At 49.2% G+C, this 15,926-nt stretch overlaps 2 protein-coding genes across 2 annotated transcripts in view; one reads left to right on the top strand and one right to left on the bottom strand.

The window, feature by feature from the left end:
* Nucleotides 1–1,741: 1,741 nt before the first annotated feature.
* Nucleotides 1,742–15,804, bottom strand: COQ9 (coenzyme Q9). Its single transcript, XM_058709732.1, has 9 exons — nucleotides 15,501–15,804; nucleotides 12,766–12,934; nucleotides 11,266–11,404; nucleotides 6,704–6,846; nucleotides 6,327–6,411; nucleotides 4,737–4,841; nucleotides 3,077–3,232; nucleotides 2,765–2,818; nucleotides 1,742–2,429 (listed from the first exon to the last, which is right to left on the bottom strand). Exons 1-9 carry the CDS (start codon nucleotides 15,802–15,804, stop codon nucleotides 2,394–2,396), a joined length of 1,191 nt encoding a protein of 396 aa, XP_058565715.1. The 3' UTR covers nucleotides 1,742–2,393.
* The window catches only part of CIAPIN1 (cytokine induced apoptosis inhibitor 1), a 16,771-nt gene continuing 16,497 nt past the window's right edge, over nucleotides 15,653–15,926 (top strand). The window contains exon 1 of the mRNA XM_058709733.1: nucleotides 15,653–15,742. The gene's annotated coding sequence lies outside the window, so the exon portion shown is untranslated. The remainder of the gene's footprint in view (nucleotides 15,743–15,926) is intronic.

Here is a 15,926-nt window from a genome sequence, read left to right as displayed (position 1 = left end):
GCCGGAAGTGGATCAGCGCAGCCCGCGCCGCTTCCGCACAGATACGCTCACAGCGCCGCCTGCTGCTCGGAGGCCGCCGCCGCTCCGAGCCTGGCGTTTCACACCCCCACCTGCTTTAAGGGCACCAGGCGCAACCACCTTGAGGGGCGGATTTGACAAAACGTGCTCACGCCCTCGATTCCACAACAACACTTCCAGGAATTCATACTGCCAAAATGCCTGCAGTTGTCAGCAAAGATACACGTACAGGGGCGTTCACTACAGCACTGCTTGTAATGGCAGAAGATAACAAAACTAATTGTCCATTGACGGTTAAATACACGAACATAGGAGTACTATGATGTCTTTAAGAGAATGAAGTAAATCTGCCCATTTACGGAAAAACAGAAGCATACTTTAGCAAAGTATAGTAGAATGGTAAATATATACCCGTACCCTTTCCCTCCACCCCCAAGTCTGGATCGTGCTCTTTGGAAAATGCAGTAAGATACAACGCCCATTCAATGCATCATCTGCAGCCCGTGTAGTCGTGGCGGGTGGATAGGGGCCCTTCATCTCTGCACCCGCATCTCTGCATGCCTGGCAGTGTGCCCCTCACAGGGTGGATGCTCAATAAAGATTACCAAACTCCTCTCAACAGCCTGGAGAAAGGTTTGAATGGGCCTCAAAAGGTGACAGCTGCTCATACAGAGAAGAGGCTCTAAAGTAGAACTTGGCAAGAGCTACATTTAGGGGGCAGAATTAGGAGATAAAGAGTTTGATTTAGCTAGACATGACACCTCTCCCTGAGGCAGAGGGAAAGGGCATGGAGGGGGCCTTTGCTTCATAGCCTGTGTCATCTCAGTAAATTAAGAATTATGGTTGTCTGTGGAGCGCGAGAGGGATGTTATGAAGGATAAAAGAGAGCATGGGATGAAATTTGCAAGAGCTACCGTAGAGGACCTGCCAGGGTGTCACAATACAAAGAATTAAAGAGGTGCGGAAGGGGGCCAGTGAAAGGCCAAAAGACTGGAAACACTGATCAGCTTGTGACTTCCCCCATCAATACCCAGGGGACCTAGAAAAGACATAGCAAAGCAGGAGACAGACACCCCGGGCCGAACCGTGTCCCTCTAAAATGCTGAAGCCTAACGCCCAACACAATGGCATTTGGAGTTGGGAGTCTTTGGAAAGTTATGAGAGGTCCTGAGGGTAGGAATAGGGCCCTTATAAGAACAGGAGGAGACACTAGAGCTCTGTCCTGTTGGAACATGGGGAGAAGGTGGCAAGTCAGAAAGACCACTAGGAACTGAATTGGCTGGCACCTTGATCTTGGATTTCCTAGCCTCCAGAACGTGAGAAACAAGTATCTGTCGTTAAGTCCCAGTCTGTGGTATTTTGTTACTGTAACCTGAGAAGACCAAAACAACAGTTAACCAGACTTGCAAAGGGAGCTCAGCCAGTGTATAAACAGAAAATTATTAATGCTAAAGAACGGATCACTGAAATAATTAGTGATAGAAAATAGCAGCCCAGGGAGTAATGGTCAGGGGCAAGGCCACTGTCACCCACACTTACTGAAGTGAAGCACGGGCCCAGAGAGGCAGAGCTGCCGTAATTACCCATTAGCACTAGGCCACACCAGGACCAGAACCCAGGTCTCCTGGACGCCAGCCTCAAGCCTTTTCCACACTTCTGTCTCCCTCTGACGTCTCGGATACCCGCTGTGGCCTAGATGGAAACCAACTGCGTAACAAGAAACTGCTTCAAACATATTTATTACTATTTGTACAGACTCTTAACCCTACAACACATGCTGGTGTAATGCGACAACGGCCTGGGTTCACGCCTCTGGCCAGGCTGGGCACCACTGTCCAGCAGGCACCAGTCTCAAGTGAGGCAGCTTTCTGAGGGGTTCCCAGGTGCAGCATCTCAGGACACCAGAAAGGGGAGGGGTGCAAGGAACGCCTGTGTGCACAAGTCTGTGCTGTGCTGGGGATGGGCTGCCACTTTATAAAGGTTTCACAGCCTGACTCTGATTTGGGAGCCCCAGAGATTACTCTAGGAAGGTTAAGACATGATCAAGTATCTGTGAGACCATAGATAGGGACATGCTGGGTTTCTGTGGCTTGAACGCTGGGATGAGAGCCTCATTTTTTCAGTCACACAGTGGTAATGCAGAAAGGCATCAGGAGGCCTGGCTTGGTATTTAGAACTGAAGAAGTAGCCTGATCGCAGGCTACAGCTGTATCAAGTGCTCTGTGGTTTCCAGGTGGCTGTGGTAGTGACTCAGGAGTCCTTCAGTGTTTTCTCATTAACACCCTGTTCCATGGGCGGCACTTCATATCTTTCAAAGCCCTTCCAATATATCTGCAGATTTTCTTCTGGGCACTCTAGCTCACACCCCATCCCGCTCACCGGCGCTGGTTTAGACCGGTCAGGTTCTTGAGCTGATACAGGGAAGGAAACAGAGTGATGAGGCCTTGCCCTGCCATTAGGACTCCAGTGGGAGAGACTGGGGTTTTCAAGGCGGCAGGCATGGCTAAGATCCACAGATCTGACATGCGAGGGGCCTGGGAATCAACAATGTTTTTTAATGGCAGCAAAAAAAAAAAAAAAAAAAAGAGAGATGAGGTACTGAGGATCAGAGACTGGGGCTGAATCACTGTCCGTCTTATTAGGAGTTTTCTAGTTTAAAAGATTTGGGAACATTGACACATGTTTTAAGGGTCACAGGGCAGGACGGGGATGGGAGGAGGGCAGGGATGAGTGAGACAGTCCTTACCGTCACTGCTGCACCCATGAGTCCTTGAACCAGTGCCTCTCCAGTGGACTTTACCTAGAAGGAGTCAGGGTCAGGCTCTTTTAAGCCCCCAGTACAAGCTCAAAGGTGAAACAGGTAAGACAAAAGCGGGGGTCGGGGGTGGAGGGGGGACTCATGAGGACCCTGTGGACTGAAGGAAGAGCCTATGATCACAACCACAAATGGCCCAAGTATGGCTCTTAGGGAAATGGCTGGCACACTCCCTGGGCAAGCCTTCAGGAGGAGGCGGGTGTGCCTAGTGAGGAGGCTTCCCAAATGGCTAGTCCCAACTACCTGCTTGGCAGTGTGGCCCATGTTCATTGCGTCGTTAATCCGGTTTTCCAGGAAGCGCCAAGTGTCCTCGAAGTCTGGGGACGAGTCCTGCGTCATCACCAGCTCTGTCGTGTTGTAGATGCCAGCCAGCACAGCTCGGCGGGTATACCAGTTAAACTGCAAAGAAACCCACCCGGGAAGTCACCACTACTGCTGTGGGCTGGGGAAGTCTGGGGGGTTCCCACCCAAAGCCACAGGCACTAAGGGGTCCCTCCTGATCTCTTTTCCCCACAGATGCATTTGTTTCCCTGCAAGACATTGGTGTTCTCAAATTTGGCTGGGCAACAAAATTACTGGGAGATTAAAATGCAAGCTCCTGGGCCCAACTTCTCAGAGTTTAGAGTCAAGGGGTCTGAAGTAAGTGCAAGGAATCTGGACATCTGATTAGCATCCCAGGCGATTTTGCTACATGCATCCATTTTGAAGGCTGTGAAAAGACTGCGTCTTAGGCCGCCTAAATTCTGGGGAGGTTCTCTGGTCAGCCAGTTATGACCAAATCATGGTATGCTCGCCAGTAAAGTGAGGGCTGAGACAGGCCCACAGACAGATTCAGAACACCCAAGAGGAGCGAGGGGCTCCAGTCCCTCAGCCACTTCAGGCTGGCCCAGCAAATGGCTCTCTGGAGCACTAACTCAGCTGCTTTGTGTTTTATTCCTTTAATTTCTTTGCTAATTTCATTTTCCCACCAGCTCTGTTGGTGGTGTCCTCCGACATGGGGGAAGCTTATTAAGTCCTTTGTTAGAACTGTGGCAGGAGTAGCTCTTCGCCTCCCCAACCCGGACTCCACAGAGTACCATTACATATTAACTTCTTTTATGAAGGTATACTTTTTATTTTTTAATTTCCTACCAGAAATATGACAACATTAACAAGTCAGAAGCTATCCTGGTGCCTGTTTAAAGGCTAATCGATCTCTTGGCAAAGCAGGCCAGAAGGGGCTCGGGGGAGGGCGTTCCTTTTTAAGGCAACAGCGGCTCCATGGCGTTCTGTTCACTTTTTTAAAATCAGCCTCATGAGGGACGCCTAGGTGGCTCAGTCGGCTCAGTTGGTTGAGCATCCGACTTCAGCTCAGGTCATGATCTCAGTCTGTGAGTTTGAGCCCTGCATCAGGCTCTGTGCTGACTGCTCAGAGTCTGGAGCCTGCCTCGGATTCTGTGTCTCCCTCTCTCCCTGCCCATCCCCTGCTCATGCTCTGTCTCTCTCTCTCTCTCTCAAAAATAAACATAAAAAAATTTAAAAATAAATAAATAAATAAAATCAGTCTCGTGAAAGACACACACTGAGAAATCACATCGCAGAATGTGAGTCTTAGGAGATTGAGGGGAAATGAGTATAAAACGGCAGCCCTGTCACCAGGCCCTCTGATGCTTGTGTCACCAGGAGGGGACAGAGGGAATAATCACTGGTTTGTGGCTCGAGCGTGCATCCTTGAATGAGGACGTAGGTCCCACCATGGCTTGTTGAGGGAGCTTCCTCGTCCCTAGTCTCTCCTTTCCAAGACAGGAGTGGCACTGCAGGCCCCCTGAAAGGCTCTGTGATCAAAGACCTTTCACAAACTTCCCGAAGAAATGCTTAACCCAAGCCTCTCCTGGTGTCCTGTGGGTTTGCAGAAAGCACTCACATCAGTGGACTGGTCGCCAGCGTAATGCCACATGTCATCCACCATACTGGTGATCAGGCTTAGGCTGGATGGGATGTTGTGCGGGAGCATGAGGATGCTGAGGGCCTGAGGAAAGAATGACAGAAACAGGTACTGCACACAGGGAACACAGAGCACAGGTGGATGGTGCGGCGCCTCGCCTCTCCACGGAGGTATGGGAGAGGGCCTGCCCACTCCCCTGCTGAGACCCACCATCTCTGCCCGGTTGGCGTGAGCTCCTGGCAGCTGACAACCCTGGCTACAGCTGATGGGAGCCAGGGGCGGCCCCTACCCTCAGCTGGCCCACTCAGGTTCTCCATCCCCGGCACGTGGACTTGGGAATGCAGGCAGCCGGAGGGTCTAGACTGGTCTAAGAGTACTGAGAGCAAGGACGGTGGAGGGCACCCCATTCTGTAACACGGAGGTAGAAGAAGCAGAGCTAGGAGGAGGGTCTGGGGGTAGTTTCTAGGTCCAAATCCCAGGGCCCAGCAGCATTCCTGCCCTTGATGCCCCATGGCAACCTCACAATAAATTCCTCCCTGGGGTTTTGCTTAACTCAAGTTGGTTTCTGGTATCTGAAACCAAAACTCCTTCAACTAATACAAGCAATAGCACGACCCAGAGACGCTTCCTTAGCAGACGTCGACTCTTGAGAGTACAAGGTCTTGTCACTTTACCAACTCAAAACTCCACTGGCTGTGGCCTGCAGGAGCTGGGTCAGAGGCCCTGGCTCGGCTGGAAGTTTTTTCTTATCAAAGTGGCCCAGAAGAAAACGTGCTGAGTCAGAAGGCAGTCAGGGCCCAATACACACACACTTCCACTGCTTTGACTGCAAGGTGGAATGAGTCAGGCCAGAGGACTGAAAATCCAGCGTGGCAAGCACAGGCAGGGGACAGGACTCCGCTCTCGCGATACTCCCTCCACAGGCAGCCTGGGGTTAGGCGCACCGCTGCTGTTCCAAGGTCTGTCAACTGACTGATGGGCGCTATTGCTCAGTAGTGGGTGGAGGACACTAGATGATCCCTGCTGCCCTCTCATTCCTGATGTGCTTGGACTCCATTTTCTTAAGTAAGAGAATGGCCCACACTGTGATATGCTTTGAAACAGGAAAAAGGAAGCTTCAGGAAAGGGGACAAAAAGCCTTGGAACGAATACTCCAATTTTCAAGCATCACATCACAACTGGAAAAGACATCCCAGTCCTCTGAGATCCAGGACACGACAGGCCTGTTAATGACGATGGCCAATAAAATCTCATTTTCTAATCTCCTCCATGGATTCCTCCTCACCGGGTACCTGGTAGCACACTCAGGCCACCAGGAGCCAACACGATGTGACCCAGTACGCAAGCCACTCACACTTCTAGGAACTGAGACCCAGGTGGCTCAGTTACTCCCTCTGGCACGCCCAAGTCCGCACTCCCTAGCTCTACCAAGTGCACGGAGAATCCCCAGGTCTGTGCGGATTAATGAGCTAGCTTCTGAAGACCGTGCAGGGTCCTCCGAGTGCAAGGTGCTGAGAACTAAGAACACGAATGCATTGGTGCCCTGTAGCCTAGATATGGACTCTGTACCCGGGGCCAGTGCTCAATGTACGGAATCAGCATTCTCAGTCTGGTTTCCACCGCGTCCCTCAGGAACTGGTCTGTCTTCCTCTTCCTGGAAGAGCAAAAAGAAGAGAGCGTGTCTCTGGGTCAAAGGCATGGGTTCGGGGCTATCCTGCTTACTCGGCGCTAGGGGCGCTAGGGAGGAGGGTCCCACCAGCTCCTGATGCTGGCCTGACTACAGCTGTCACAGAGAGGCAGCTGTGTTCCAGTCCCCTCAAAGCAGCGGGGCTGCTCAATGCTCCTCTCTTTCGGCTCTGCCTGGATTGGCCTCCCGAGACTGTTAGCGGGGCCTGAGCCCCCTGATCCTTAACTGCCACCCTGAGCAAAAATGCCACAGGACTTACTCGGCCTGGCCCAGCTGTACCAGCTTCTGCTCCTCTTCCAGCACATGAGTGAGCCGAGCATTGCACTGGGTCACAAAATGCAGTACCAGCTCACTGCCGTCATTCCCAAACATGCTGGCTGCTGCAGTGGAGAGACCCAGAGACTACAAAAGGAGACAGAGAAAACAGAAAAGTGGCAGACAAATGTAGTGGACATGTGTTGTCTGTTCCTCACCAGCACCTCTTCTTCCAGTAACAGCAGCTTGATTTTTAATGGGATAACCCTATTCTTCACTCCTGGTCCGTGTGATTTGGGTAAAGCTGACCAGCAATCCTCCATCCTCCATCAACCCTTTGGTGTATTTTTTTTTTTTTGAGAGAGAGGGCGTGAGTGAGGGGCAGAAAGAAAGAGAATCTCATGAGGGGCAGAGAGAGAAGGTGGGGGGGAGAGAGAGAGAGAATATCCCACGCAGGCTCTACACTGTTGGCACTCACCTGAAGCAGGGCTCATGAAGCAGCTCATGACCTGAGCCGAAGTCAGATGCTTAACCAACTGAGCCACCCAGGCACCCCCTTTGGTGTGCTGTAAAGTCTGAGATCCAGACTTGGATAACTGGAGCTTACAGTGACTAGCTCAGGCACATGCACATGACCAAATCCAGGCCCTAAGAGGCCACCTCTGGACTTTTGCTAGTGTTCACGGAAAAGAAGTGCTCTCTTTCCACTGGGGCTGCTGAACCATTTTTAGTCCTGCGTGGGAAGCCCCTGCTGGGAATGAAGCTCACAGAGAGGAAAGCAAAGCAGACAGGATGGAGAGACGATTCCCAGCAGCACAATGGAGCTACTTCCAGACTTTTGTTATTAAATGAGTCTGAACACACCCTTGCCTGCTCCAGCCAATCAGAATTGAGCTTTGACACTTGTAACCCAGAGTCCTAATATAAAAAAGGGGGCTGGGAAGAGCACTCAGCTCTTCCTCACCAATTCACTTAACCTAAACCTCTTAGAAATTAGGCCTCTCTGTTGTAAAAAAAACAAAAACCAAAAAACAAAACAAAAAACAAAAAAACCCCAAAAACCAAAAAACATTTTTCTTTTTTTTAAATAAATGTTTATTAATTTTTAAAATATATTCTTTTTTTAATGTTTATTTATTTTTTGAGAGAGAGAGACAGAGCACGAGTGGGGGGGAGGGGCTGAGAGAGGGAGACACAGAATCCAAAGCAGGGGCTCAAACTCACGAACCATAAGATCATGACCTGAGCTGAAGTCAGACACTTAACCTACTGAGCCACCCGGGCGCCCCAAATGTTTATTCATTTTTGAGAGAGACAGAGAGAGAAGGGGAGGGGCAGAGAGAGGGGGACAGGATCTGAAGCAGACTGTGCACTGACAGCAGAGAGCCTGACGCAGGACTTTAACTCACAAACCATGAGATCATGACCTGAGCTGAAGTCGATGCTTAACTGACTGAGCCACCCAGGCGCCCCAAATGCTTATTCATTTTCGAGAGAGCGAGTGAGCAAGGGGGGCAGGGGCAGAGAGAGAGGGGGGGCAGAGGATCTGAAGTGGGCTCTGCACTGACAGCAGAAAGCCTGATGCAGGACTTGAACTCACAAACCATGAGATTGTGACCTGAGCTGAAGTCGGACGCTCAACTGAGCCACCCAGGGGCCCCAAAACATTTTCTTTTATGAGTTGTTAAGGAGTTAACAATGCCACGATGGTCCTTTGCTCTTCCTGATACGTGGCAATCATCGAGCATCTACTGGAGGCAGAACTATGACAGCACCAGGGAGAGAGGGAAGGGAAGGAACAAAAAAACTACTAACTATAAATCCCTCCAATTGGGAGTGGAGAAAGTGCCTCTGTTTTGGTGGAAGTACACAGCCTTTATAGAGGGCAATTTGGCAGTATTCACAACAGACTTGCAGCCACATCAATACTAATGGCAACTGATGTTTACTGTGTCAGGCACCCTGCTAAGCACATGACACACACGATCTCACTGTGGCCTCGGCCACGTAGCAACTCCAGCTGGTGGGTGTTATCCTCACTCATTTTACAGATGGGGAAACTGAGGCTCAGAGCTTGTCACCGCCAGGCTATACTGGCTCTACTATGTATGTAACAACACCCTCAAAAATATACACACTTAGGGCTCCTGGCTGGCTCAGACACAGCATGTGACTTTTGATCTTGGGGTCGTGAGTTCAAGCCCCACATTGAGTGTAGAGATGACTTAAATAAATATTTGGGAAAAAAAAAACATACTTTCTCTCTCTGGACCAGGTGGGGAGTTATTGTCTCAGCCTCCACTTTGTGATGCAGGGGCCGTAGTCCACAAGCCACACTTCCAGCTCCGTGTTAGGCTCTGCCCATCCCATCATTGGAGGGAGACCGTGAGGCTAGAGGAGGAGGAAGGGTCCCTCTCCTTCCTGTGGATGTCCTGTCTGCTGGCGGCTCCGTGAGCATCTCCCCAGAAGCCGCCTTCACCCAGGGGCAGCACTTCCCTCTGGTGGCCTGGCCCTGGCTGAGCCGGTCTGTACCCTTCCCAGAACCCGAGGAACTGGTTCCACTGAGCCACCATCACGTTGGGTGCCAGCCCCAGGGGACCCTCTCTCTAAACTTAGAGACAGCATCACTGGCCAAGTAGCTCCTCCTCCTCACCTCCACAGGGACTCTCCTTCAAGCCTCCCATTTTAACAAGTCCAATTGTCCCCTTTGTCTCCTTAGCCCTGGAGATGGGAGCTAAACCCTGTGGCAACCTCCGTAATACCCCAAGGGCTTCTTTTTATCCTGCCAGTTACCTGGTTACCAACTTTACACCCCGTTCCCCCTTCACTGTATTAAGTTCTATTTGAATAACCGGTGTAGTTTCTGTTTGGTCTGATACACCACAAAATAGCAACTCCATTTCTCAAAATGCACTTAAATGTTGTACAAATAGGTTTAGAATACTAAAAAATTGGAAACCCAAATGTTTATCAATTGAAGTCAAGTAAATACAATGGGTATTATGCAGCCACTGTGAATGAAGATATACACAGGACACAGTGAAAAAGACCAGTTACTGTAGACTAATGCAGTATAAGATTTTCCCAAAGAGGGGCGCCTGGGTGGCTCAGTCAGTTAAGCATCTGACTTCGGCTCACGTCATGATCTCATGGTTTGTGGGTTCGAGCCCCATATCGGCTCCGTGCTGACAGCTCGGAGCCTGGAGCCTGTTTGAATTCTGTGTCTCACTCTCTGTCCCTTCCCTGCTTGTGTTCTCTCTCTCTCTCTCTCTCTCTCTCTCTCTCAAAAATTAACAGACATAAAAAAAAAAAGTTCTAGGACTGTGAATATAGGTAGCTTTGATATATAGTGATTCTCTCCCTTTAAAAAAAAAAACAAAACAAGATTTTTCCAAACCATCCTGTTACATTTCTGTTCCACCACTTCCTGTAATAATTCTTTCTAACATCCTCTGCCACCCTCAAACCTTTGTCTCCTCTTACTGTTTTTAACTTCAGGTTCATGAGACAACCACACCTACTTCACAGGGAACAGAAGCTGTCCCCTGGGAACTCCCTTAATATTCTAAAAACTAAACCCGTAGCTGTCTTCTCCAACCTCACCCCTAATACATCAAAGGCCAGTCCTCGCACTCATTTCCCAGATCTCCTAATTCTTGCCTTGAAGGGGCTCTGGACTTCGGATTTTGCCACTTTCTCTCATACCTGTACTTCACCCTTGTTTCTGTGCTCTCGCCAGCGTTCAAACATGCTCACCCTTCCATCCAATTTCCCCGCAAGCTTGGGGTGGGAGACGTGAATCTGGAACTCCTTTGCTTTCTGTTCTCCCTGTGCTCTCACAGGGCGGTATCTGGCTATGCTTGACAATTCTGTGCACCATGGCCTCCAGGTGAGCCAACGGCTTAATCTAAAGCAGCCATCTGTGCCAACGCAGGAGCAAACACCGTCAGTCTTACTGACAAAGCAAGGCGTGTTGGTCTCCTAGATGGTGCCCTCTTGCATTTTCAAACACCAGATTTCATCAATTTTAAGATGCACCTATTTTTTCATTTCATTTTATTTTTATGATTTTTATTTTGAAGTAATTTCTATACCCAACGTGGGGCTGGAACTCACAACCCCAAGATCAAGAGTCACACATTCTACCAACTGAGCCAGCCAGATGCCCCCCTACTTTTTCATTTAAACATTCAGTGTGAATCATGCAATTGACAACGTGCCCCAGTTTAATAGGTAGCATTTTTTCTTTTTTAGTGATGCATAAAATAATGGCACTTCCTACAACCACTGCTGTCTTAGAGTCAATGAAACGTGGTAACTGTGATCATAGGCAACACCTATGCCTAAGGGGCTGCCTTTATAACCTAGCTCGCAAGAACCAACTCCATGGTATAATCTTTCTGTATTAAAAAAATAAAGCTATTTTTACCCTATTGGGAAAACACACCCTGCCCCAATCCTGTAGCAGTGAGGGGGTCTAAGCTGGGCCATAAGAAAGCATGAGGCCCTCTGCTTTGGCCGGTGTGACTCCCTCCCGGTCCCCATCCCCCCTCCTCCTATACACACCTGGGCTCCTTCTGCGATGGCCTCTGCTGTCCACCCGTGGGCAGGCACGAACTCCAGGGCTGCGGTCAGGATGCGATGCTGCAGCTGCTCCTCGCTCTCATGGTCCTCCTCCTCCTCCTCACCGCCCTGATCTGTGTACCTGAGACCCAAACCCAACAGACACGTGGGGACGGAACCCAGCACACCTCATCTCACTGCCGGCTGCCTAACACGCAAAATGCGCCTGACCGGAAACCGGAGGCTCTGGGCCTCCTCTAAGCGCACGCTGGGAAGACACTTACTTTTCACCAGTACTGATGTTTCAATGCCAAACAGAACAAAAATTCTATCACCTTTCTCCTCTCATACAGTCACTGAGACAAGGGATCCCGTGAGTGAGGAGGTCATGTCATAGGAAGGCAAATGCTCCCATAGCCCCCTGGATTTCTCTGTTTACAGCCCTTAGCACACTGTTTCTTCATCTGTATTTGTACCAAACGATAACTCCATGAGGACAGGGACAACAGTTGTAGTATTCACAGGGCCTGGCACAAAGGAGATCCTCAGAACATATTTGCTGAATGGAAATGAGAAGCACTTTAATCAGGAGACCAGAAAAATGATGGGAACACCCTAATTTCAGAGCTAGCAGAACTTCTCAGTGGCAGAATTAAGAAGAAAAAATATCTAATGGAAACGTAAACTATTTTCACCTCCCTAGAGGCCAATTTGGTCCCACACATGTAACAAAATTTGAGATGTGCACCTGCTTTGATTCAATGCTCCCCCTGCTGAGAGAATCACACACTTGATCACATTTTTTATAGCAGTGAAGGAAATCTAAATATTCATCAATAAAAGGCAGGTTAAATAAATTTAAATTGTTTTTAATGTTTATCCTTGAGACAGTGAGAGCATGAATGGGGAAGGGGCAGAGAGAGAGGGAGACACAGAATCCGAAGGTCAGCACAGAGCCTGATATGCGGCTCAGACCTACCAACGGTGAGATCATGACCTGAGATGAAGTCGGACGCTTAACCGACAGAGCCATCCAGATGCCCCAAGATAGGTTAAATAAATTTTAATACTGCCATTTGCTGGCATAGTATGCAACCATGAAAATCATACAGACTGAGAAAACATTAAAAATGTACTATTGAGTGAAAAAACAGGTTCTGGAATGGTGTACAGTGTAATTAATCACTTACAGTATATAGATTTACATATGGAGTATACTTAAAAAACATCAAAAAAGGACATTTGCAAAAACATTAGAGTTTTTTCAGGGTTTGTGATTTCTGGTAATTTTTGCTTTACTTTTATGAGCTTCTTTACTCTGATTAGATATTTTAGAGTGTACAAGCACAATTAAAATATAATAAAAAAGCAACAGTTTCCTTTCAAAGATAGCCTAGAAAATGATGGAAGGTGAAAAGGAGGATAAAGAGGAGAGAGGAAGGACAGACACACCCAAGCATGCAAAATGGCCAGAAATGGATGGACTGCGGTCCTGATACATACCTGGGGGGTGGACGAGGGGACTCTGGCTTGGGTTCTTCTGCTCTGTGTGTCTCAGGATGTTGCTGAGAAAAAGACGGGGGAGGTTGTTGCTTCTGCTCATCTGAAGACTTTAGTTGCACAGCTGAAGCATGGAAGGCACGTGACACCACGGCTGACTGGCAACGGGACACTGAAACAAGAACGGGGCTGGTCAGGCAGGAACACTTACCAGAGAAGACTCTTTGATGCCCCGAATGGCGTGAGGGATGGGGAGAGGAAAAGCAGGGCTGAGTCTACTCCAGAACCACTTATCCGAGTATTGAGTCCCAGACAAAAATCTTGGGTAAACTGGCAACCTTGACACATGATGTGATGGCAAAAGCATGAGCCAGGGAACCGAAGACCTGGCCTCTGGCCTTTTGCTATCGTTTGTTCACTGTATGGTAATGAGCTTCGCCCCAATGAGCATGATTTTTAAATATGCAAATTAAGAGTAAGAATCTGTTTGCTCACTGGGAGTGTTGTGAAGCCCAATCAAAAAGTGAAAATGACCTGAAATTGCTACATATTTATATTATACCAAGAGCACTGGACTAGAAATGAGGCCTGAGTACTGATTCCTATAGTATTTATATGGTGTCTTCACACAGGTCACTAATCTCTACTTACTCATTTAATTCATTTGAGCGAGAGAGACAGAGACAGAGTGAGTGGGGGAGAGTGGCAGGAGAGAGAGAGAATCTCAAGCAGACTCCATGCTCAGGGCGGAGCCCAACATGTGGCTCAATCCCATGACTGTGAGATTGTGACCTGAGCTGAAACCAAGAGTTGGATGGGATGGTCAATGGTCAACTGACTGAGCCACCCAGGCACCCCACAGGTGTGGGGTTTTTCTCATTGGGAACACCTGCAACACCTCATTTACTATGGGAAGGGCTTTGGAAAGTCCAGGCTCATACTCCTTTTTTTCTTTCCCAACATTTTATTATAGAAAATTTCATATAAGTTGAAAGAACTATGGCATGAACACCTGTGTACCCACCACCTAGGTTCTACATATCTATCACACTCTCCCGTCATCAGTCCATCTTACGTTTGATGCATGTTGTGGACCTCAGTATTCTTCAGCTCCACACATTCTGCGTGCATATCATTAACCAGAGTTCAGTATTTATTTACTGGTGTTCTACTGAGCTGGTAGTTCTATACAATGAAATACACAAATCTTAAATGTGTCAAATCTGAGTCCTGACAAAAGTGTACACTTGCATAACCTGAACCCCTAACGTGAAGAATATTATCATCACCCCAGAAAGCTTATGCTCCTCCCCGGTCATTCCCCCCTCCCCCACCTACACTGTTCTGAAATTTCCACCCTGTCCTGTCCTAGAATTTCATCTAAAGGGAATCATACAGTATATCCTTTTTGTGCAAAACTTTTTTTGCATAATATATGGTTAACTGATTAGTATTTTTGTGGAAATCAATTGCTACTTTTTATTGCTGAGTGGTATTGCATTAAGAAACACTAGTTCTGTTGATGAACACCTGGGTTGTTTCCGCCTAGTCTATCATGAATAAAGTTGCTGTAAATATACTTGTACACACCTTGTGGTGGACATATGCTTTCATTTCTCCACCTAGGAGTGGATATGCTGGGGCACAGGCATTTCTTTAAACACATTTGGATTGGAGTTCTGTATAACAACAACAGAAGGACATTCGTGTCTTAAAAAGAAATCTATGGACTAACTTGGGGAATGATGATGTTAAAAGAAACACAGAATAGGGGCACCTGGGTGGCTCAGTTGGTTGAGGCTCAGGTCACCATCCCAGGGTCATGAGATGGAGCCCTAACATCGGGCTCTGCACTATGCTTGGAGCCTGCTTAAGATTCTCTCCCTTTCTCTCTCTCCACCCCCCCATCCCCTCTCTCTTTCTCAAAAAACAAAACAAAACACAACACAGAACAGTAGGTGTAAAAATATCAGTATTTTAGTATTTGTACACACACAAAAAATGGAACAAATACTCATAAAACTTCAAACAGGATGGGAGAGGTCCCAAAGCACGACCGTGGAAACCACCGCGGGGCACAAGATTTGATGAAATCCAGGAGAATATTATTTTATTAGTTGTATGTTTATGTTAATACATCAATGTATACATTCTATTTATGGGGGTGACACTGGTTGTCCATTTACGGTAGCAATATAAAGCTACCTCTTTTAAGTAAACGTCTAGTATTAAGAACTCGGGTGTATAAACAAAAATACTATATTGTGGAAAAGGTGGGACAATATCATAGAATCAATGAAGTGAAGAGATGACCGACTTAAGAAACAACGGACTAGGGGCTCTCTGCGGCCGTTTCCAACTCTGACCCTGAAGTGGCCCTTCCCGGGGACTTGGCGGTGAACTTACTGACAGACTGGGTCTGGGTCTGCCAGGCTGCAACTGCCGAACTGTGAGATCCTGGGCACCCACAGCCCTCTCTCTGGGGCTCCGTTAACTTCGTTAAATGGGAGAGACAGGCCCCGCCCCGCCACTCCTGCCCTTCACAGCTCAAGAATGGGGGCAGAAACCAGCCAGGCGGCCCCTTCGAGCCCTGGACGCCGGCGGCTCCGCGCCGATGCCCTTCACCTCACCTTGCTCGTGGGCCGCCACGGCGGCCTCTTCCGCCCCGCACCCAGCCCAGGTCGGCTTCGTGCCCCCTCCCTGCTCCTCCCCGCTCCCCGGCTCGGCCGCCCCCTCACCGGGCAGGCACCGCAGTTGCAGGAGCCTCCAGCCCGCCCGGCCGAGCGCGCCTGACACCACAGCCGCTGCCGCCGCCATCTTGGAAGCGGGCACGCCTCCGCCAGTGACGCGGCGGACACCCGCGAGCTCGCCAAGGCCACTTCCGCCCTGCCCACGCTCCCGCAGAGTCCTCATATCGCGAGAGGCGCGAGGTGCGAAGCCGGCTGCCGCGAAGAAGCCGGGAGCGAGCCCCGAGAGGCAGGTGAGCGTCGTTGAGTTGGGGCCCAGGAACCCGATCTCCCCAGCTGTCCCCTTCCGGCCCATCCTCGCCCCTGGAGCCTCTTGTTTCCTATTCCCAGCCCTGTCCCTCGGTGGACACGGAGCCATGACCACCTCCCAGGGGAGCACGACGGGCTTTTGCCCGGGGGAGCCCGTATGGGGCGGGA

Source organism: Neofelis nebulosa, chromosome 17 (genome assembly GCF_028018385.1).
Source record: "Neofelis nebulosa isolate mNeoNeb1 chromosome 17, mNeoNeb1.pri, whole genome shotgun sequence".
Lineage (NCBI taxonomy): Eukaryota > Metazoa > Chordata > Mammalia > Carnivora > Felidae > Neofelis > Neofelis nebulosa.
Note: the sequence above shows the minus strand (reverse complement) of the source record. Positions and strands in the feature narration are given on the sequence as shown.